Source organism: Zalophus californianus, chromosome 4, assembly GCF_009762305.2.
Source record: "Zalophus californianus isolate mZalCal1 chromosome 4, mZalCal1.pri.v2, whole genome shotgun sequence".
NCBI classification, from domain to species: Eukaryota; Metazoa; Chordata; class Mammalia; order Carnivora; family Otariidae; genus Zalophus; species Zalophus californianus.
In genome coordinates this window covers 104,339,017-104,360,844 of record NC_045598.1, presented here as the reverse complement: position 1 = coordinate 104,360,844, position 21,828 = coordinate 104,339,017, and the positions used below count along the sequence as shown (strand labels likewise).

Sequence of the window (21,828 nt, the reverse complement as noted above, 5' to 3'; positions counted from 1 at the left end):
ATTTGTTCATTCAATAAATATGGAAGGTCTGCCATATGCTGAAGTTTATGTTCTCATAGACATAGCCCATTGTTACTCATATAACACACATGAGTTCTGTTTTATGTAATATAGTTTCATGTATTTTACTAAAGTGTAAGATCCTTGATGCCTGGAATTATGTCTTATTCATTTCTGTGTCACCAATATCAATGAGCACAGTACCTTGCACATAGTAGGGACTCAATAAATATTTGAATTGAATTATGCTGTAATGCTGTTAAAAGGCATTAATAAAAACAGTGATACTTAACTTTTTTCTTTTGGGCTAAGGCAGACATGTCATCATTATGCAAGTAAGTAAATATTGAGTGTTAACAGAGAAGGGTATGTTCACTTCACGAGTGACGGAAGAAGACTGCAAAACTGGGTGGAGTCTCGGTCTGGGAGAAGCACTGTTAATTTTCCTCTGGTCAGTCTAGAATGACCGCGAAGAGCAACTAGAATTTCAGTCTTCTCATTCGAAAGTATTTTCACCCCTCTCACTTTTCCAGAACTACCCGCCTTTTTCTGCTTCTTCCCAAAGGGCTATAGCCAACTGACTCTACCTCAAAGTCTCAAGAGCCCCCTCTGTACCCCTCCAGCTTCGGTTCAAGAACTCTCCAGCTCAGAGGCCTTAAGAACATTGGCCAGGAAAACACGGGGTCACGCGCAGGGCAGGCGCCAAACCGGCCGCAGCCAGGGGAGCGGCGCTAAAGGCGGGGCTGCTACGGGGCGGGGCGGGGCGGGGCGGGGCCGGCAGGAGGAGGCCTGGGGGCGGCTTAGGTGTCACCACCAACCCGCTCCGGCCGGAAACTGGCGCTAGTTTCCGGCCGGACGGCCGAAAGCCACCGATCCTGAACCAGCCGCCTGAGTCGGAGTGGCGACGGGGTGTGGAGCAGGCAAAAAGCCACTGGGGGAAGCCAGTCCTGATCAGTGCCGTCTGGCTCCAGCTCCTGATCCTGTGCGGAGCAACAGCCGCGGTCGCAGTCTCCGCCACCGCCTCCGCCTCCATCGTCGTCGGGGGAGGGGCCAGCCGGACCCCGGGGTCACAGCCGAGGAATGAGGAGAGGCGGCCGGGCCCCGCGCTCCGCCCCGGCCTAGGGCCTTGCCCCGGGAGCCGCGAGGGTAACGGAGCCCCCTGCCTTGTCACCCTCTTCCCGTCTGCTCCCGTCCCTCCCGCCTCTTCAGACTCCCAAACTCTGACCCTCCGATCTCCACTGTCCCCCTTCTCCTTTCTGATTATATTTCTCCCGGAGCCACTGCCTCCCGGCACCCCTTCCACGCCCCGACTGTGCCTTGCTTCGTCCCAACCTTTTCCCCGTTGCTCCTCCCTTTCACCTGCGTCCCGCGTTCCTAGCCCCCACCCCCGGTCCTGGCCTCCCTTCCTAAGCTGTGCTGGGCAGTTTAGACGGTCCCCCCCCCTTGTCAGCGAGACTTTCGGGGAGGAATGGTGGAGTTTTAAGGTGGTTCAGAGTGCAGGCTACCCCCCGCCCGTCCTACCCCCATAGTAGGATAAAGTTCATTGTAAAGTCTCAGTATACAAGTACAACGAAAAGAAAACCAGCTTGTTCTCCCCTCTAGATAGCCAAACTGAGGTGCGTCCAGTAATGGAGGAAGGGAGCGAAAAAGTGTGTGTGTGTGTGTGTGTGAGAGAGAGAGAGATTGATTCTAGGGCAGGCTTATGAACTTTAGAAAAAAGAAAAGTTGCCATGAGCCGATGGAAACTTCAGAAGCTGACGATGAGTAAGCCGGGGGCTGCGTGATCTCACTCCTCTTCTCATAATTACTAGGTTAACGGTGTGGCTCCGGTCGGGATGGAATGGGATTTGTTTACTGGGCCGGCGTATTTTTAGCTTGTCGGCTCACAAGGACCAGAGAGCTCTTGAGTCTCTCTGAGTCTCCCTGAGTCTCTCTGAGTCTTTTTCCGTCTCCCTCCCCGACTCCCTCCCTCTCGTCTAGGTAGTCTGTCTAACCTAGGTGGTTCCCCTGGGCACAATACAGATCTAGAAATTAAGGTGAAAGAAGTGGACTGGTGAAATTTTATGTAAGAGAGTCTCTCCCACACTTTTCAGGGGCGTTCCTTTTCATAAATGCAAAAGCAAGAATTAGCAGGATTTTGACTTTTATTTTCCTCATATTTTTATAACTGTGTAAAATGCTTTTGAGAACAACCAGAAGCTGGTAATTTTTCAGTCTTTGGCTTGTCATTACTGTATATTTAGGAGGTCCTTGAGGAGGTTGGATCCCTTTGTCTTTCAGACCCTATTTCTAAAGTAGAAAAGGACAGGAAGAGGTAGTGGTAAGGCTAGTCCAAAAAGATAGCAAATCCCAGATTTTTGAAAAACATTTAGAAAATTTCTTTCCTAGTGAATGAGACTGCATTCCTGTTGGGGTGGAGAAGACAGCAGGAACTTAGGCTGGGTGACTAGGGACACTCAGACTTCTAATTAACCATTTGCTGTGCATAATTTACAAATGAATACATTCTAGGCAAACAATTATACTCTTTGTCTTCATTGTTCTTCTGAACAGTTCTTTTAAAGTTTAGGAGCCAACCTGCTGTGCTAGTCTATTGATATTTTGAAGGCTGAACAGAACTGTAAAATAAATGAAATTGATGTTGCTCATCTGGAGTGTGAATACCAGTCTTGTTCTAATTTCCACTAGCTACCCCGCATGCCGCGGAGCACCTCCCAGAGTAAGTGGCCAGTTACTATGTACTTAGTGATCGCAAATGAATACAAATGTTAGCTCATGCTAGGAATAATTGAGAAGGTAAATAATGCTGAAAAGATCTTCCAAAACGGAAATAGATTATTTTTCGATTTTTTTTCCATTTTGGATTATCAGCACCTTTCTGCTGATGATTATCCATTAACATGAATAATTTAGAATTGAACAGAAATCCACTTCGGGCATTGAGCATTCAAACAGGAAGGAAAGATGGAAGGAAGATAATTTCCAAACTATTACTAATTTTTTGTTGTTGCCTGACTTGACTTATCCCTTTCATTTAATGCCAGAGACTCCCTTGTGGAAAAAAAAATGTAAACCTTTGCCAGGGAAAGGGCTGTCTGCTGACTTGTATAAGGCAGGCTGAACAGTGATGAAGGGTAATTGTTAGTTGGACTTGGTGGAGTTAGGTCACCAGCAACTTGGAAATATTCCTGAAGCTTTACGTCCTTAATGTCCTACTCTGGGGACCCCTGTCGAAAAAAGATTTAATTTGGAGGGTAAAACCAAATTTTTTAAAAATCAGAAACGCCTCCCCAGAGTCTGTTGACTATTAATAATTGTTTTAATTTGTGTGTCGGTTGATGCCAGTATTAGTGATGTCTGGGAAATTCTATTTATATCAGTGACATAAATTAGGGAAGATTTTGGAATCAGCAAAATTGGAGGGTGTGGATTAGAGTCATAAAGAGGCATGAACTATGGAGTTAAATAGAACTTGGTTCAAATCTTGATTATGGCATTTACTATGTGACCTTGGACAATTTACTTCTCCATCCTTATAAAATATGTATGAGCATCCAAGCAAATGAAGTAGTTATTCTTTGTTAGGAGTATAAGAAAAGAAAAGAGCTTCCAGGCAGAAAATGTATTTATTTCTATTTATATCACCTTCCCCTACATTTATTATTTGGTGCCTGGTGGGGTGGGAATTGAAGCAGTTGATTAAGTAGGAATAAGCCTACGGCAGCCTAATAGTCTACCACAATTCCTCTTTCTCAGAAGGTGTTGTTTGGGGTTGAGATTCAATATATGTAACCAAGTGAATCATGATGGAGTAGCAGTATTAAAAATAAAATTTCAGATTGTTATGGGGGCACTAAGGGCCAGTTGTAAAATTTTCGAGCGTCTCAAGGATGCTTAAGCGTGCTAAGGATCCTGGCAGATCCTTGTGAGGCTCCTTGTAAGGAGTACCTCCTCTTTGACCCCAGACATTCATCCCATCAAGGGAAGATCCTGAGACAGTGCTTTGAAGTGTGGCTTCAGCAGTGTCTTCCGTGTGGAAACTTAGGAGCTGTGAAATCTTCTCAACAGCCCCTGATAAATTCAGAGAATTAAAATCTGTATAACTGGAATATAGATGCAGGGCAGTTTTATGAATGCCTAAATTCAGTTGTCTTTTTTATTATGATAGAAGAAAGTTTTTTTTTTGGTCTTTTTTTTTTTTTTAAGATTCACTTATTAGAGAGAGAGAGAGTGCGAGCATGGGTGGGAATGGCAGGGGGAGAGGGAGAGAGAATCTCAAGCTGACTCCACGCTGAGCGCAGAGCCTGACGCGGGGCTTGATCTCACAACCTTGAGATCATGACCTGAGCTGAAACCAAGAGTGAGATGGTCAACCGACTGAACTACCCAGGCACCCCTCTTTTTTTTTTTTTTTAAGTAAGGAATCCTTGCTGAATAATGATTGAGCACTCTTGAGGATGAAGCTGTCTCCAAGCTCTAGTGACAGGCTTTGGGAAGATAGAAAAGATATAAAAACAAGTGTCCTTGCTCTTGGGACAGGGGTAGGGTTGTGGAAGGTGGTATATATAAATGGGAAGGCACACTGTTATAAGGTTTAACATTAGGACACAACATATAAACAAAACCAAGTTTAGTGTGCTACAGATGGAATATGTAAAGGCTAGGAAACCTGAAATAACAGAGTCTGTGAAATTAATTAGGGAAGACTTCTGAATCAGCAAAATTTGAAACGGACTTGGAGGCTGTGGATTAGAGTCCTGAAGAGGCATGGCCAATGGAGTTAGGTAGAACTTGGTTAAGTCTTGACTATGTGATTTGGACAATTTACTTGTCCATCCTTATCTGTGAAATATGTGTGAGCATTCAAGTAAATGAAATAGCTATTCTGTGTTAAGAGTAAAAGCAAATATAAGATCTTCAGCCAGAAAGTATAGAATGTACAGTGTGCAGTGATGGTATGAATGACTAAGTTGTGTTTGTTGGGGGAATAAATGAGAGGGACTGGAGAGAATGTGGGTGGTCAAGTCATGGGTAGAACGGGCAAGAGGGTGGAGGGGACTCAGAGGCCAGACTCTGTTGGGTGTTGATGGAAGGGTCAATAGAGTCATTGTAGATCCTTGAACAAAGGATGGATTTAATGAGAAGTTTTGAGCCTTCTGGTCCAGGGACTCAGGGGCAAGGAGTCAGGCAGGCACCGGTACACTGTAACTCTTTGGTTTCTCTTCTGGACCATCTTGGCCTGAAGGGATCACCCAGGAGACATAGGATTCCTTGTAGAAGTTTTTGTATTCACACACCTTACTCACCATGCTGAGCTCTGTTTGTGTGTGTCTCACATTGTACTGTGGGCCTGTGGGCTATGGCTGGATTATCCTCAAGAACTTAAGGGTAAGGACAGTATCATGTTTTAAGTGCACTTACCTTTCAGTTATCTCTGGTATTGTAGGATATAGTAGTATAAGTAATTCAGAATTTCGTATTAAAATTTCTTGGTTTGAAAATGCATCATTTTTTTAAGCCAGATTTATTTTAATGTTTTGAGGATCATACTGATGTTGAAATGAATTTGCATTTCTAAGCCTCTATTACCTGATGGTGAGGAGGGTATACTGTTGGTGAAGAACAGTCAAACTTGGTTTAAAGATTATGCCTCAGAAATCCTGTAAATTGGATAATCCATTTATGGGTAATTAAGACTGGATTATATGAGTATGTTAACGAAGACCAGTTTCTTTTCAAAATCTGTGCAGGTCCAATGTGGCCACTTGGGCTGTTTGCCTTATGCCTAAGTGATTTATAGATGATGCCTATGTTGTAGTCAGAATGAGTCTTTACTCACAGTATCTGGAGGAATCCTATTGTGTTATGTTGCATTGTTGAAGATGAAGGTGGCTTTTTCAGAGGACTTGGGCTTTGTAGAGGCTCTTCCCGATAGTAGCTCTGCTAAAAAACTGTCAGGTTTTTCCTCCTGAACTAAAGTTGTTTGAAAATATGGCCAATTTAAAAAAAAAAAAAGGAATGGGGAGCAGTGTTCACATTTAATAAACAAACAAAGGATCATATGCTTGTTCTTCCAACCTTGTTCTTTCAGTTGACTTGTTTTCCTACATCCCTGCCTACCCCCCTACCTTCTCACAGTCATTACCAAACTATGTGCTTATGATGTCATGAGCACAGGATTATTATTTACCTCTTGAGTCAGGAGATTGTAGTGTTTTTGAGTGGAAATCAGAGGTGGAAGTCAGGAATCTTAATTTATACAGTTTAGTTCAGGATAATTTTCAACTGTGTTTTTTAGGATTATGTCTCATCTTTTTATTTCTCTAAGAAATAGTTTTGGATAGGAAAAATTACTATACTGTTATTTTTGGTGATCTGCTTTGAGTTCAGTTTTATGCTAGGTACTGTGGAGGACTAGGAAAAATGACGATTTTGTGCCCTTGAAGAGTATACAGTCTAGTTGGGAGTAAGGAGTATGGGAAGGAGTGAATACCCTTCCTATGCCAGACAAATAAAACAAAGAAAATGAGAAATTATATTATTGATTGCATAGTATAGACTTCATGCCATATGTATTTGGGGAGAAGAGCACTCAGGTAGTTATGAGTGCTATCACAAAGGAATTGTAACTTGTTCCAGATCTTAACAAAATAAACAAAATTGTATCAGGTACAAGGGGTGAAGATGAAGCAAAGAGCAACAACAGCAAAATCATTTCATTTTGGAGCTGAGAGCGATCAAGCAAAAGCCTGGACCAGGCTTGGGTATTCTTGGGGCAGTGATGAGACTGACCTGAGTAGCAGTGAATAGTAGTGGAAGAGGTGGTTTGGTTGGTTTGGAGCTATGTTTTAGAGGGGTCTTAGGAGGGAGGCTTATAAGTTGAGATTTTAAATGATAGAAAATAGTGAACCACTGTGAATTTTTGAGGAGGATAGTAATATGATGATAGTAGGAAACAGGTGGGCCGGGAGGGAAGGGGGATTGGCTCCTGGGGTGTATGAGGTGATGAGACCTGAGCTGGAGTTGTGGGGGGGGGGCGGATAAGGAGAGAAAGGGGGAAAAAAGATTTTGAAGGAAAAATTAAAGTCAGTGAGGACTGGATGTAGCAGATGAAGGAGAGTGATCCATCAAGTATGACTATGACATTGTAAGTTTGGGTTTCTGAGACACTGAGATAAGGAAGTTAGGAAGGTTTCCTCATTTTTTAGGGGAATTTGATGAGTTCAGTTTGAGAGGTATTGGATATGAAGTGGGAATGAAACGCCTGAGAGAAAGCTGATCCATTTGTTAGAGATGAACCTGAAGCTGGTAGAGAGTAGAGGCAGAGGTTAATACTTTTGGAAGTGTGGTTTTGTGGTTCATCAGCATGGATGTGGTAGCTGTAGCCAAGGGGATGAATAAGGTCTCTGAAGTTTAGGGAAAGAGCAAAAGGCCGGAGATAGTGGTACTGATAAACACTATTCTATACTCTTCGGGCCATCTTAATTGACTTCTTCCTTATCCTTTCTTGTTTTCTGTTCCTTTCCTCCCAGTGCCAGCAAACATCCCTTGAATGTCTCTTACCTGGTAAGCACTGTTTTGGGCACTGAGGAAACAGATGAGTCAGACAAGGTTTCTACCTGCAAGGAGTTACGGGTCCAGGGGGAGGAGACGGATGCATAAATATATAGATGTCATGAAGTGTGGTAGTTTTTGCCGTTAAAGAATGTAGGGGTTAGTAGGGGGCCTAAAGGTCAGTTCTGCCTTGGGCATGCAGAGGTTGGAAAGTGCCTCCCAGAGATGACATTTGAGATGAGTCTTGAAAGATGAGTTAAGGGTGTACCCTACAGAAGATAGGGAGAAGTACACTCCAGGCTGAGAAAACAACATGAACAAAAGCTTAAAGGAACGAAACAGCCAGACTTCTTCAGGTAACTTTTAAATAATGATTGTGGCTGGAGGACAGGGTTGGAGGGCAGGGATGAGGCTGGAGAAGTAGGTAAGGCTGATCATGCACAGCTGTAGCTTGTGCTGCAGTATGATGAGCATTTCAGGGTTTTTAAGCATTGGGGGGAAAAGTAAATTTCACGTTGTAGAAGAAAGATTATTTTGTCAGTGGCGTAGGGGGTACATTGGAGAAGAACAGAGCAAAAGCCTTTTTAAATGCCTTTATTATGCTTAACAGTAACGCATTTCTCATTAAGTGATCGTGTTTGTAGACTTACGGAATCAGAGAACTACAGGGACTGTTTCTTAGTCTCCCTTTCATTTTCAAAGGGCATACCTGAGATTTACTCAGGATCACAGAAGTAGTTTTGTGATAACTTCGTCCGGAATTCAGTCACCAATGGCTATAATGTGGTTGGAGTTTAATGAATGTCATTTCACCTCTCTGATTCTCTCATGTCCCATTCCAGTGTTTGTTACATTCTGCCACACTGCATTGTGCTAGAAGACATTCCATCCCATTGTCGTTTTTTACCAGTCCGAAGTGAACAGTGGCATTTTCCCAGGTCTGACTGAGGAAGATCTGCCCTGAGAGTACCTCAGGGAATAGGGACTTTTGACCTGAGGCAGTTGGGTGCCCTGGAGTGGAGTGAATAGGATGTTAGGATTATTCATCTGAGGTAATGATGCAGATGTAGAAGAATGTCAAGGTATTTGTTTTACTGAGTGTGCAGATGTAATTATCTCTCTTGCTAAATTCCCTTCAAGTTCTTTTCTTTTAAACTTAATTTTAAATTGTGCCAGTGAAACTTTGGTAGAAGAAATAGACTTGGATAAATTGGTTACCCACAAAAAGGATATTTATGTAAAAAGACAAGGTTTGTCATTACACTTGTATTCTAAATCTTCCTTTCCTGTGTTTTTAATTTTACTGGGTTTTTATACCTTTTTTTTTTTTTTTTTTTTTAAAGCAAGCTCAAGGCGCAACGTGGGGCCTGAACTCATGACGTCCAGATCAAGAGTTGCATGCTCTACCAACTTTGCCAGCCGGGTGCCCCTTCGTTGGGTTTTTGTGAATTGGGTTTAAAGTGCTAACTGGGAGTTTTAGTCATTTTGCTGGAGAAGAACGGGACGGGCTAGGAGGCTATCTTAGAGGTTCTTAGACCCCCTGGGGAAGTTGGGACACAAAGGGATGTGGAAGGATGGGTACCTTCCACTGATAAGTCTTCCTCAAAACGTAACTGAGTTGTGATTACTTTGCTCTTTTCTCTGGGTTCTTTCTGTCCACATCCTCTCCAGAGACGGGCCTTGGTTTGGGAAACTGTCCACTTTAGCAGAATTGCCAAGTTTTAATTCTTTGTCAAGTGGGCAAGGGTACATTTTGTTTTTGTTTGTGAGTGTTTGGGGGAGAGTGGGGGAGAGAGGAGGCATAGCATAACTACTCACAGTGAGTCTTTATCTGAATTCCTATGTAACTGGAAGTTTCCTTGGCTTTTTTGAGGGGGAGATGACTTGGTTACGCTGGCATTTATGTTGTGTGGGATCGTGGTCGTCACTCCCCTCGGATATCTGATTTAAGATGGCAGTAAAAACTTCCTTCTTGTCCTTTTCTGTCAGCCTTCACCCCACCCTGTTCCTGAGTGCCTTCTGTGCACGCTCTGAGGGATGTGAAGAATCCTGTTCAGTTGAGAGCTGAACTAATCCAAGTGTTCCCTGAAAGTTTAGGGAAACTGTCTTGCTCCTGACTATTATTTTTGGGTTAATGATTCCACTGTTTTTCCAGTTACCTGGCCCTTTCTTAATCTTAAAATTTTGAATAATGAGATATTTTGAATATTTAGAAAAGTCCAGGGGGAAAAAATCCAAGACATTTTTAAGTCCATAACCCAAATTTAGTGGATGTTAACATTTTGTCATATTTGTCGTAGATCTCGTACTCTGTTTAAGGTGTAATGTTGGATATAGCAAAGTCCTACTCTGCATTCCTCTTTCTTGGGAGATGACTACTGGCCTGATTTGCTATCTATCATTCAGTTTCATGTTTTATACATATTATATATACACAAACAACGCATAGTTTTGGAAATCTTATATAAATAGAATTGTACTGTATGTATCCTTTTGCAATTTTTTCCTCAACATTGTTTTTCTGATGTGTCTACTTGTAGATCTAATTCACTTAATCATCTAATCTTTAAGCCTCTTACCTCCATTGCCCTTTTCACTTGTCCTGTTAAAAAATATCCTACCTGTCAAAGTCCCAGTTTAAGCCATATTTTCCTGATTCTTTTTTTCCTCCAGTAGGATATGATCTTTCCCACTTCTGAATTCTCCTGTCATTTTATTCGTACTTGTCTGGTCCTAGTTGTATATTTTTGTATTTTTGTTTATTTGTGTCCTTGGCATGCCATTTCTACTACACTATGAGCTCCTTGACAACAGAGAAGTTTCTTTTATCTTCGTGTCTCTCCTGGGGCTTGCCGCAGTAACTTATACATGGTCAGCATAGTGACTAAATGGTTAATTAATGAATTAAAAAATAAAAACCCTTTGCATTGATGAACTGTTAGTTTAATTATGAGCGTGATAGTGGCCCCATGAAAATAGAGCTTATAAAGAAACGTTCAGCAACGAAAATTAAATAAAATGCACATGATTGGCGAGAGTAGTCAAGACTAACTTCCTGCAGGAGATGAGCAAACATTCCCTGAGAAATGAAATGGGAATTGATCGGTGATATCATCCAATGAGGAGACTCCTGGGAATTGATCATGATGGCATTGGTGAGACAGTGTGCTCCTGTGGCCAGACTCATCTCACTAGCTATCAAATTCTGCTGTTGTCATCAGGGTCTTGACACCCTCACTGGAGATGAGATACCGGCACTGAGAAAAAGCAGCCTCTCTGTTCACTTCATAAACACTGCCGAGAACCAGGAATTCTTTGGCCCCTGAAGAAGAAAGCCTAATATACATATTTGTACATTCGTATGTATGTATGTATGTACGTATACTTTTAACACTTGCCTTTTTTATTGAAACCAGATTGTATCTCAGCAGAATATTTTGAAGCTTTTAATTCTAGAAGGTAGAGTCCCAATATAACATCATTTTGGCCTCACGGAAGCTCTTCCCTCTCCTGCCAAGTAGAAATTAAATATTAAGTGGAACTATATGAAATTGCAATTTCGTAGGCAAAAGCAGTCAAATATTGGCAGTTTTGTATGGTTAAACCTTATATGTCCAGTCTTGATTTTCTCTTGGCATTCTGCAGAACATTATCATGACCTTTTTGAAGTGGATAATCCCAAATCCATTTATAATTCTAAAATGCATTTCTGAACTTTAATTTGGAACCAGTTTTCTTTTGTAGTTATCTTAAGCTCAAGTTTTTTTTTATAAAATGTTTGTATCTCTCAGCACATATTTAGTATATTTTGGGGATGGTTGTCGGGGAATGTATAAGGATTGTAGGCCACACTGTGGGAAATAAGCCTGTGATGAAAACTTTTGCTGTCATTAGCTACATACAGTTGATTGAGTTGGCTTTAAGGAGCATACAGTTTCTTTGAGTAAATGACCCCCCACCCTGCACTTCCTGCCACCCCCATATCTCCTCTCTAAGTCTTGACAAGGGAGATCTGGTGGTGGGGAAAACCATGGAAGAGAAAATTATCTGTGGTCTTTGATTTTATTTGGAGACGTAACAGGAACGAGGATATGAGCCCTAGCTCCTGGCACCAGACTTGTACTTCATGGTTTTCCAACAGTTCTTTGGCTAAGGGAGCCCCGGGTGCGATGAGTGGCGGGCGTGGGGGGTGGGGGTGGAGAGCAAAAAAACAGAGATAGTGGGAGTTAGCAGATATTGTGGTATAGGATTGGGGAACAGGAATGGAAGAATGGGGATAAGTATAAAAATTTAAAGAGGTTCTGTTTCCGCTCATCCTTCAAAACCTGGCATAGAAGTCTTTATAACCCTGGTACCTTAACTATATCCGACTTGTATCCAGGCCACATACCTGCTTGGAAAACATCATATATAGAATTCGGCTTTGAAAATATCAGTTTTGTGTTCTAAAATAGTTCTTTGAAAAGTCAGGGTCATTTTAAATGAGTTGGTCTGCTACTGTCTTTTGAATCATTAATAACTCTGAGCCTTTAGTACTAGTAAGTCTTGGTCTTTATGTGAAGATAGTCTCATGTGAAGAACTGAGAAAGACAATGCGAAAATATCATGCTGCTAACAAAAATATTTTAGACAGCAAGTTCTTATCTATTTTAAAAACTTACCTGCTCTTATGAATTCCTTTGTGAGTATTTGCTTTCGTGTTCTTTGATCTAAGAGCTCACCTGGCCGAGTGTTCATTTTCTAAAATTTTCCACCAGTACTAAGGACAAAATTATCTGACATGAAGAAAGCTTCGTCCATTTTTGATGACTGGGGATAGAGACTTCCCAAACTCCTCAGAATTCTGAAAATAGAATTTGAAAGTTAGACTTAATATTTGCTGCATCCTGGTTTCTTTGGTTGCCTAAAATAAATTCCTAGCTGTTTGGCACAAGGTGACCTCTCATTTTAACAACATTAAATTCCTTCTCTCTCACATCATCTTTGAAGTTTTTTGCAATATGCTAGTTCATTATGGAAATTAGGATAAAAAAATCATCTACGCCAATTTCTCTTGATGTTTGCTGCCAGCTTGAGACTATAAATTCCTTTCTACTGAATACCTGCTGTGTACCAGAATTTGGACAACATGCTCTAAGGAGATGCTAAGGAAGTGTTACCCAGCAAATAAGTAGTAGGAGAATTGGCCCCTTGGGAATTTACATTCTGTGTTAAATGGGAAATAGTTTCATATACATAAATACATATATAGAAAAAAATGTAAGAAACAAATACAACTACAGAGTAGTATGTATATCATCATACAGCGTTTTAGAACTGAAGGGAAATTTACACATTGTCATCATTTTCTAGGTAAGGAAAATGAGGCCCAGAAAGTTTGACTTGTCCAAGGTAGTAGTTACTCTCAACAGCAATCATTTTATTGAATATTTGCTCTCAGAAAAGTTCGGCTTTAGTAAATAAAGAGTTAAAGTCATGAAGAACTTAATTATTAGTTGTGAAGACTGAATTATTTGCATAAAAAGATAACAGTACAAAGTCATGGGTACTAAGTGTCAAATGAGGAGTACAGTTGTACAGAATTACATAGATTTTTTTTTTTTTTTTTTTTTAAATAAAAGTAAGCTCTCTTCCTGACGTGGGGCTTGAACTCATGACCCTGAGATCAGGAGTCCCATGGTCTATCAACTGAGCCTGCCAGGTGCCCTGGGAATTTTATGGAAGTTTAGAGAGAGTGGGTAGGGGAAAATTTTAGACTTAGGCTAATCTAGACCTTAGAGGAGAGAGAAGACTGGGTAAGTTTAGAGGGCAAGGCATGAGAATAGTGAGCATTCAGAAGGCATTTGAGGCATGAGAACAGTGAACTAAGCCTGCCTTGTTTTGAGGGCAGAACAAGTAGACAAGCAACAAGAGTAATAAAATTTGGAGAGTTAGGTAAATTGGAGAGGGCTTTAAATCTCAGGCAGAGGAATTTATACTTACAGTGAAAAATCCCCAAGCACAGAATTTTATGTGTAAATGAGTATTTTAGGAAAATGGATTTCAGCTATGCAGTGTAAGGTGGAAGAAGAGAGACCAGGTAGAGTTGTTATAATAATCCTGGGGAAAGGGGTCTCTACAGAGTGATGGCAATGGAGAGAGAAAAGAGATTCCAGTGATTTGAAGAAAAGTAAATAGAATTTGGTAACGGCTTTTATAGGAAGGGTAGATAACAGTGCACGTGCTCTCCATCGGGGTTGTAGCAGTAGCAGAGCTGGGTTTGGCTGGTTTCTAATGTATCTGCTCTCCAAAGGATACTTTGGTGGAAGCCTTTGAAGAGCACTGAGTCTAACCCAACATTCTCAGTTAATACTGAATACATAGTTTAAGTGACTGGTTTAAGTTTGCAGAACTTGGTGTAGAGCCCATTCTTTTTGACTGTTGGCCAGTGATCTATGATATCCTATTGCTTAAGAGGAGGTGGGTCAAGTGGTTAAAAGCACAGAGGAGATGCCTGGGAAGTGAAATAGGAAGTTGCAGACCACATTATGATGAGGTTTACCCACAAGCCGTTTCAGTTCTCCAAAGGTTTTCCTTATCTTCAGACACTAAATGTGTATACTGTCAGGCTCATAATGCAACAGTGACCTGCGTTCCTTAGAGCTATCTTCTGACATTCAGTTTTTCAGAGTCGAGGAAAAAGATTCCTTCCGATTTTGGATTTAATTGCATATACTCTCTGACTCCCAATTTTGAAGATGAAGTATCTTTTCCTCTGCATGTAGATAGGTTGTTGTGGTTACAGGCTGTAGGTGAGGTAAGCCTCAAAGGCCCCATCAGTCTTTTTGGAGTAAAGGGAGGAGGAGAGTTTTGGACCCAGATCTTTCAAGCTTATTTACCCTGTCAGCAGTTAAGAACAATTTACTTACACAGATCTTATTACCTAAAAAGGTCAGTAAATAGTGTGAATCAATAGAGTGTTTTCGCTAATGGGAAGTTTTTAGAGAATTAAATAGCCTTCTAAAAAATCCTTTATATTTGGTTTTAAATTTGTAGTCAGATTTAAGATGTGACTCAGTCTCACTTCTTTTCCCTTCTGTTTTTCTTTCCTTTGCTTTTCTTTTCCTTTTCCTATTCTGCCAAGCTTTTATCTTGTAATAACAGATACCTGAAGACTCACAATAGCATTATCTGGATCAACTAACATTTATTATGTACCTACTACAAGGGTCTCTTATTTAATTTCATCTGCCAAGACGAAATATTCCGAGATTTTATGACTAGGGCCCTAGTAGTAAACATTTTCCAATGCTTGGCTTTTACAATTCTTACCCCATTTTAATCTTTGCCATGACTCTTCTGTTATAACTTCTGACCTGGCTGGGAAGGGAAGAAAACTTTACTATTTAATGGTGAGACCTACCATGAGTTTTATACTAAGTACTTTATATATCACCTCACTTAATACTCCTAACTGTTCAATAAGATAGGTAGGTATTCTTATACCTATTTACAGATTAATTCATCTGAAATATTTATTACTGTTAATAAAAATATTTGTCAATTCAACCAAGATATTTAGGTACTGTTGAGGTGCTGAGGATACCACAGTGACTATCAGATGAGGTCCCTGATAAGGCACAGAGAAGTTAAATAACTTGCCCAAGGTCACACAGCAAGAAAGTGACAGAGCTAGGATTTACATATAAATCTGGTGGATTTCAAAGGGAATGTATGCAACCACTATAACACACTGCCATTTGTATATATTGCATGTTCTCTGTGATTACTTAAATAAATCAAGTTATAAAACTAGGTGCTACTCCCAGTATTTCTTTTGTTTAAGAAGGTTCTCCATGGGGTGCCTATGTGGCTCAGTCGGTTAAGTCAGCAACTGTCTGCCTTTGGCTCAGGTCATGATCTCAGGGTCCTGGGATTCCCTGCTCAATAGGGAGTCTGGAGTCTGCTTCTCCCTCTGCCCTTCTTCACTGCTCGTGTGCGAGCGCACATGCTCTGTCTCTCTGTAAAATCTTTAAAAAAAAAAGGGGTATCTTTACATAATTAAAAAAAAAAAAAGGTTCTCCGTGAATCTAAGAAAGAAATCTGTTGGTGCTGACAAGCACACCTGCCCAGTAATGCTTTTCCTCTCTTCCCCTCCCCTCTCCCCACTCCCTCTCAACTCACTCATACCTGGGTATAAACTGGACAGTGTGACCTGCTTTGGCATGTGGATGTGTTTGTGTTTTGAGGACTGGGAGAGTTTTGTTTGTTTCCTTGGCTTCCTGAACGTTCCTTGCCCACTTGCAAGTGCTTTCTTGTAGCGTGATGGTGAGTAATGTGTTGTTAACATTGTAATGTGGTCATACCAGTTGGAATATTTTTTTTTCTTTTTCCCTCAGTTCTCTCTGATGGGTATGTGAGTGGGGATTCTTGGGTCAAACTTGCCTTCTGCAGTTCATTCAAACAGAGAAGGCTTTCTGTATTTGGAAGACTGGAAAATAGTCTTGAGGTTAGGAAGACTTAAAATCCAATGTCTGGGGTGTCTGAGTGGCTCAGTTAGTTAAGCGTCTGCCTTTGGCTCAGGTCATGATCCTGGAGTCCCAGGATCAAGCCCTGTGTTGGGCTCCCTGCTCAGCGGGAGTCTGCTTCTCCCTCTCCCTTTGCTCCTCCCCCTGCTCATGTTCTCTCTTGCCCGTTCTCTCTTAAATAAAATCTTAAAAAAATAAAATAAAATCCAATGTCTTCTGCCCAGCTGAAACTCAGTTTTGTGGGGCGCCTGGGTGGCATCTGCCTTCTGCCTTCTGCCTTCAGCTCAGATCATGATCTCAGGGTTCTGGGATCGAGCCCCATGCAGGGCTCTCGCTCAGCGGCGAGTCTGCTTCTCCCTCTCCCTCTGTGATCTCTCTCGCTTTCACTCTCTCGAATAAATAAAATCTTAAAAAAAATTCAGTTTTGTCAGTATTCTAGGTTTATTCTTTAGCTAGTGTGATCCAAGAGAGTTGTTTGTTTTCAGTTATGTCCATTATCACCGTGTGCCATGTCTCAGATGAACGGTGTTTGTTCTGGAGTTAGCAGCTTAAAAATAGGCACACAGGTTTTGTGGTAAGCATTACCTAGTAGGAAGCACTAGGTAATGCTGTTTAGGTCTGTGAGACTGAGAAGCTGAGTTCCAGTTGAGTTCTAGGGATTAATTAGGGTGGATCAAGGTAGTTAGTGTTAGAACTAGTTGGTTTTAGGGACCCATGTCAATTAAGGATTGGGATTTAGTCATATCTGTGCATGACACATACGGTTAATAAGGTGATTTATGTGGATGTGTCTAACCCAGTGCTTGGTACTTGATTGGTACACAGTAAATATTAGTTAAATCTTTTAAGGTACTTGAATGGTGAGTGTTGTCAGTTTGTCTTTCTAGGGCAGCTTTCTCATAATTAGAAGAATATTTATCTTTAGAAGAATATTTATTGATCATTTAACTGTGGGTAAAGCATTTGGAAAAGGGATTGGGGTATCGAAGATTTCTATCAGAGTCTTGCTGAAACTATGGTCTTACCATGTACAAATTGAATCAATTAGGCCTAATTTAAAGGAAATTTGTGATTTTGCTTTGTTAGGGTCAATCGTATGCTTTTTTGATAGGAATAGCTTCTTGACCCTGTTGTAGAGTTGAAAATGCTTGCTTTTCAATTCCAGTTAAACTTGGTTTGATTTTTGATATTTGAGATAGTTGCCTATGATGTTTCCTTTTATTCTCTGCATTTTTTCAGTGAATAAAGTAATATATTTGCAAGTATTTTGTGAACTGCAAAGCTAGCATTTGCTATTACCACCATCACTACCAATAATAATGTTAAAAATATTAATGGGATAGGACTCATTCTAATGAAGGTTGGTTTCCTGGAGTAATTTCAAGGAGAAAAAGTCAGGACAATGGGATATGCCCAATGGCTTGTGTACTAATTTATATCTTTTGTACTTTTTGTGGAAGGGAAAAGGAAAAGCAGAGACTTATCACTCTGAAAACTTGGCGGGGGGCTATGTCATCATGAAGGGTTGCCTGTAGTACTTAGATATACACTATTGTGGCAAGAAAGTTAAACAGGATTTGTCATATGTTTGACATAGTACATTCTACTGGAAGCATCTGTCTGTCTATATAGGAAACAACTCCTTCCAGTTCATTGGTAAGATCAACTACATTCTGTTACTATGGATCCTATACTGATAAAATGTATCAGTCTAGGACATTATGGCCTCATAGAATGGTAAGATTAAGGAAACTTCAATGCCTTTGACCAAAATATTTAGCTAGATGTTATCATCAAAATCTTTTACAGTCAACTTCTGATTGATTGGCATTCTTGGAGAAGAACATGTGATTTTAATAATTCAGAAGAGCAAGTTGTTTAGTAAATTTTGAAAAGACTCTTACTTTTTAAAAGCTTACTCTTCATTATTTTCTGTCTCCGATGCCTGGAACTCAGTAAATCTGTGTTGAATAAAGGAAGTTAACTGATACCTATCTTGGGGTTTTCTCTGGAATCAACCTGTTAGATTAACTTCTAGAAAGCAGGGATGATGACTTATTGGTTTATGTATCCCCTTCACTTAGTAGACTGCCTGGCATGGAGTGGGTCCTTACTAAGTTCTTATTGAATGATTGAGTCAGGAAGTTAAAGTTTTCATTAAGGGAGAATTGCAGTGACCTGGTGCTGTTGTGCTGATGGTGGCCTTCCTAAGAGGAAGAAGAGATGTAGCGTTCCCACAAATCAACATGAATCAAAGTGAATGTGAGGAAAGTGATTGCTTTGGTGCTGCCAGGCATTTTATTTACTCTTTCGGACAGGGAGAAGTAATGTCTTAAAAGTTGTTGCTTTATTTCTCTCTTGTTTCTTATTTTATGTTTTATTCTGTTCAAAATTTAGTTATTGCTGAGATTTCATAACAGCATATGAGAACTTTATTATAGCTTCAGAGTATCAATAGAAAAAAAGAAAAATCTATCCCTTTGTTACACTTAATTTTATCCTACCCTCTTGCTACAAAACTTCAGAACTCAGGGATATAGTGCTAGAAGAATATTTCCAAATCCAGCTTATATCTTTAGTGGTGATGAACAAAACAAAAATGGCCATTTGATTTTAGCATGCCCTCATGACCATCTGTATAGATGATTTCCCTTAATATGGTTTGCTTAAGTGATTAAATTTCCAAATTATGCATCTTTTTCTTTGGTACATATCTGTAGAAGTGAGAGATTTATCTGGGTGGCAGAAGGAAAGGAACTTTTCATAGATAAATCCACAAAGTAGATCACATGGAGAATTGAAAGTCATTGATATATGTCAAGTCAGGTAAAGATTACTAGAATAGGAGTCAACAGGCGTGCTTGGGTGGCTCAGTCCGTTAAGTATCTGACTCTTGGTTTTAGCTCAGGTCATGGTCTCATGGGTCAAAGGATTGAGCCCCACTTTGGGCTTCACGCTCAGTGGGGAGAAGAGGAAGGTCTGCTTAAAGATTCTCTCCTCCTCTGCCCCCCGCCCCACTCATGTGCACGCACGAGCTCTCTTGCGCTCTCTAAAATAAATAAATAAATCTTTGGAGAGGAAAAAAAGAGTAGTAGTCAACAGATTTATGTTCTATACACAGTTTTAGCACTAGTTAGCTCTGTGACTCTGGGCAAGTCACTTAATCTCACTCACCAGTGTTCTCATCTGTAATTTGAGGGTATGGAATGAAGTGATCTCTGATGTCCTGGTTCTAAAGTCTGTAATTCCAAAGTGCCAAACAAGGGAAGTAGACTGACTTTCTGCACCTCACCACCAGGCTTGTTCCACATTAGACCCAAATGTGAAGTGTTAATTATGTAAAAATAGAAGTGTATAGTCTATGTTCCCAGGTAGACTAGAAGTTAGATTATATTAAATACTTATAACTAGTTTTATGTGCTTAAATATAAGAGGCATGGTTGCTTTTATTTATTTTAAATTTTATTTATTAGAGCACAGGGAGAGGAGCAGAGGGGGAGGGAGAGGGACCAGTAGACTCTGCGAGAGTGGTTTAAAGGTTTTTTTTTTTTTAGAATGAGAGAAGGAGTGCATGGTGGCGGGGAGGGTGGTGCAGAGAGAGAAAGAGAGAGAGCATCTTAAGCAGGCTCTGCACTGGGTGTCTCAACCCTGAGATCATGACTTGAGTCAAAGAAATCAAGAGTTGGATGTTTAACCAACTGAGCCACCCAGGTAGCTGAGGCTCTGTTCCTTTTGAAAGGAGAATTATTGGGATGTCTGGGTGGCTCTGTCACTTAAGCATCTGCCTTCAGCTCAGGTCATGATCCCAGGACCCTGGGATCGAGTCCCACATTGGGCTCCTTGCTCAGCGGGGAGCCTGCTTCTCCCTCTGCCTGCTGCTCGTGCTTGTGCTCTCTCTCTCTCTGATAAATAAATAAATAAAATCTTTTAAAAAAATAAATAAAAGAAAAATTATTACCACAAATGGCACATCCTATACAGATGAAAGAGACCCAAATAGAGACCCAAAATTATTTGGGTCTCAGGATATCCTGGGTTGGAGTTTCTGTTTCCTAACTCCAACCTAGAAATAGAAATATGGGTGTATTGGTGGAGTTGGTGGGGAGTGGGGACAATGGGGCTAGTAGTGTGGATGAAAATGGATAGTATTTTAAAAAGCAAAATAATAAAGAATTCCTTAGTCTGTGGAGTTTGCATGGCTAGACCAATTTGATTTTGTCATAAGTCCCTGTAGAACTGATATAAACCCTGTATTCAAATTCAGAATACCTGGGTCCAAACTCCTTGCTACCTGGGTATCATTTAAGCTTTATAAGCTTCTCTGTGTGTATGTATTTTCCATCAGAAAAGAGGGGATTAAAAATCTCAAAAGAGTATTTAATTTTTATAATTTTTTTAAAGATTTTATTTATTTGAGAGAGAGAGAATGAGAGAGAGCACATGGGGGGGGAGGGTCAGAGGGAGAAGCAGACTCCCTGCTGAGCAGGGAGCCTGATCCAATCCAGGACTCCAGGATCATGACCTGAGCCGAAGGCAGTCGCTTAACCAACTGAGCCACCCAGGTGCCCTAATTTTTATAATTCTTATTAAATGAGGCCTTCTTTGTGAAAGTGCTTTAAAAACAAATTACAGCAAAAGAGAAGCTATTTTTAGTGTGAACAGACAGCTTTACACATATAGTCGCATAGACCTTGATTATATGTACCTATGGGGTGAATAGTGACATTTGAAACCAGTAAATAATTCACAAGCCTATTTTATTTTATTTTTTTGATTTGTTTATTTATTTTGAGAGAGTGAGAATGAGAGAGAGACTACATGAGAAGGGGGAGGGTCAGAAGCAGACTCCCTGCAGAGCAGGGAGCCCGATGCGGGACTCGATCCTGGGACTCCAGGATCATGACCTGAGCCAAAGGCAGTCACTTAACCAACTGAGCCACCCAGGCACCCCTCACAAGCCTATTTTAGATATAGACTAGCTCTCAGTCATCCATACACATGGACTAGCATGAATAATTTAGAACTACAAATATTTATTAGGCATCTGCTATGTGCCAAGCAAATTTTTAGGCCTGTTTAGAATTTTTTTAAAGTATAAAAGAAAGGTGCCAACCTCAAGGATCTTAATTCTATCTAGAATGTATCTTGTTTTCCAGCCTGATGATTTCTTACACATCCTTAAAGATCCAGTTTGAGAAACTTCCCTAACCCATCCAGGTAAACTAGTTCTTATACCTCTTCCTACCCCATTGGGCATGAATAACATGTTTAGATTTCTCCCAGCACACTGAAATGCCCTGAAGGTAGGACTGTGGCTTCTCTTCTTCATTTGTATCTCCAAGGCCCTAGGGCAGTGCCTGGTACATGGTGGACCCAGCTGGATAAATTTTGATTGAATTGATTGAATGACTGGTAGTCAAATTGGAGAGATAAAATGCAAGTATCAGGAAGGCCAACTAATACTACAAGGCAATATATGATAACAGCAAGTGCCAGTATGTTGCACATACTGGGCCTAGAGGAGTTCAAATGAGGTCTAGATATGGCCAGGACATATGGAACTATGGAACTTGCGGATGGAGAATTTTAAACATAATAATAGTAATAAAAAATATCTTTCTTTGAACTGAGTTATGTAATTTTATAAAAGACAAATTTCTTTTTCTAATTGTTTGAGGCTTTTAAAAAATTAGTAGTTGTGTGCTGAAGGAAGTTAATTTATCAGAAATTTACAAAATGAATTAATTTCCTAATTGTAGATAGTTCA

General features: G+C 40.5%; 1 protein-coding gene across 3 annotated transcripts in view; it reads left to right on the top strand.

The window, feature by feature from the left end:
• Positions 1–827: 827 nt before the first annotated feature.
• The window catches only part of OTUD7B (OTU deubiquitinase 7B), a 57,459-nt gene continuing 36,458 nt past the window's right edge, over positions 828–21,828 (top strand). Inside the window, exon 1 of one of the 3 annotated variants that reach the window (XM_027604214.2) lies at positions 828–1,146. Coding sequence is in view for 1 of the 3 variants with exons in the window: in XM_027604209.2 (XP_027460010.1) it covers positions 1,731–1,764 (34 nt within the window). In the remaining 2 variants the exon portion in view is untranslated. Of the gene's footprint in view, positions 1,147–1,663; positions 1,765–5,367; positions 5,389–21,828 lie in introns of those variants that run through there. The other 2 variants (XM_027604209.2, XM_027604213.2) reach the window with 2 other exon arrangements.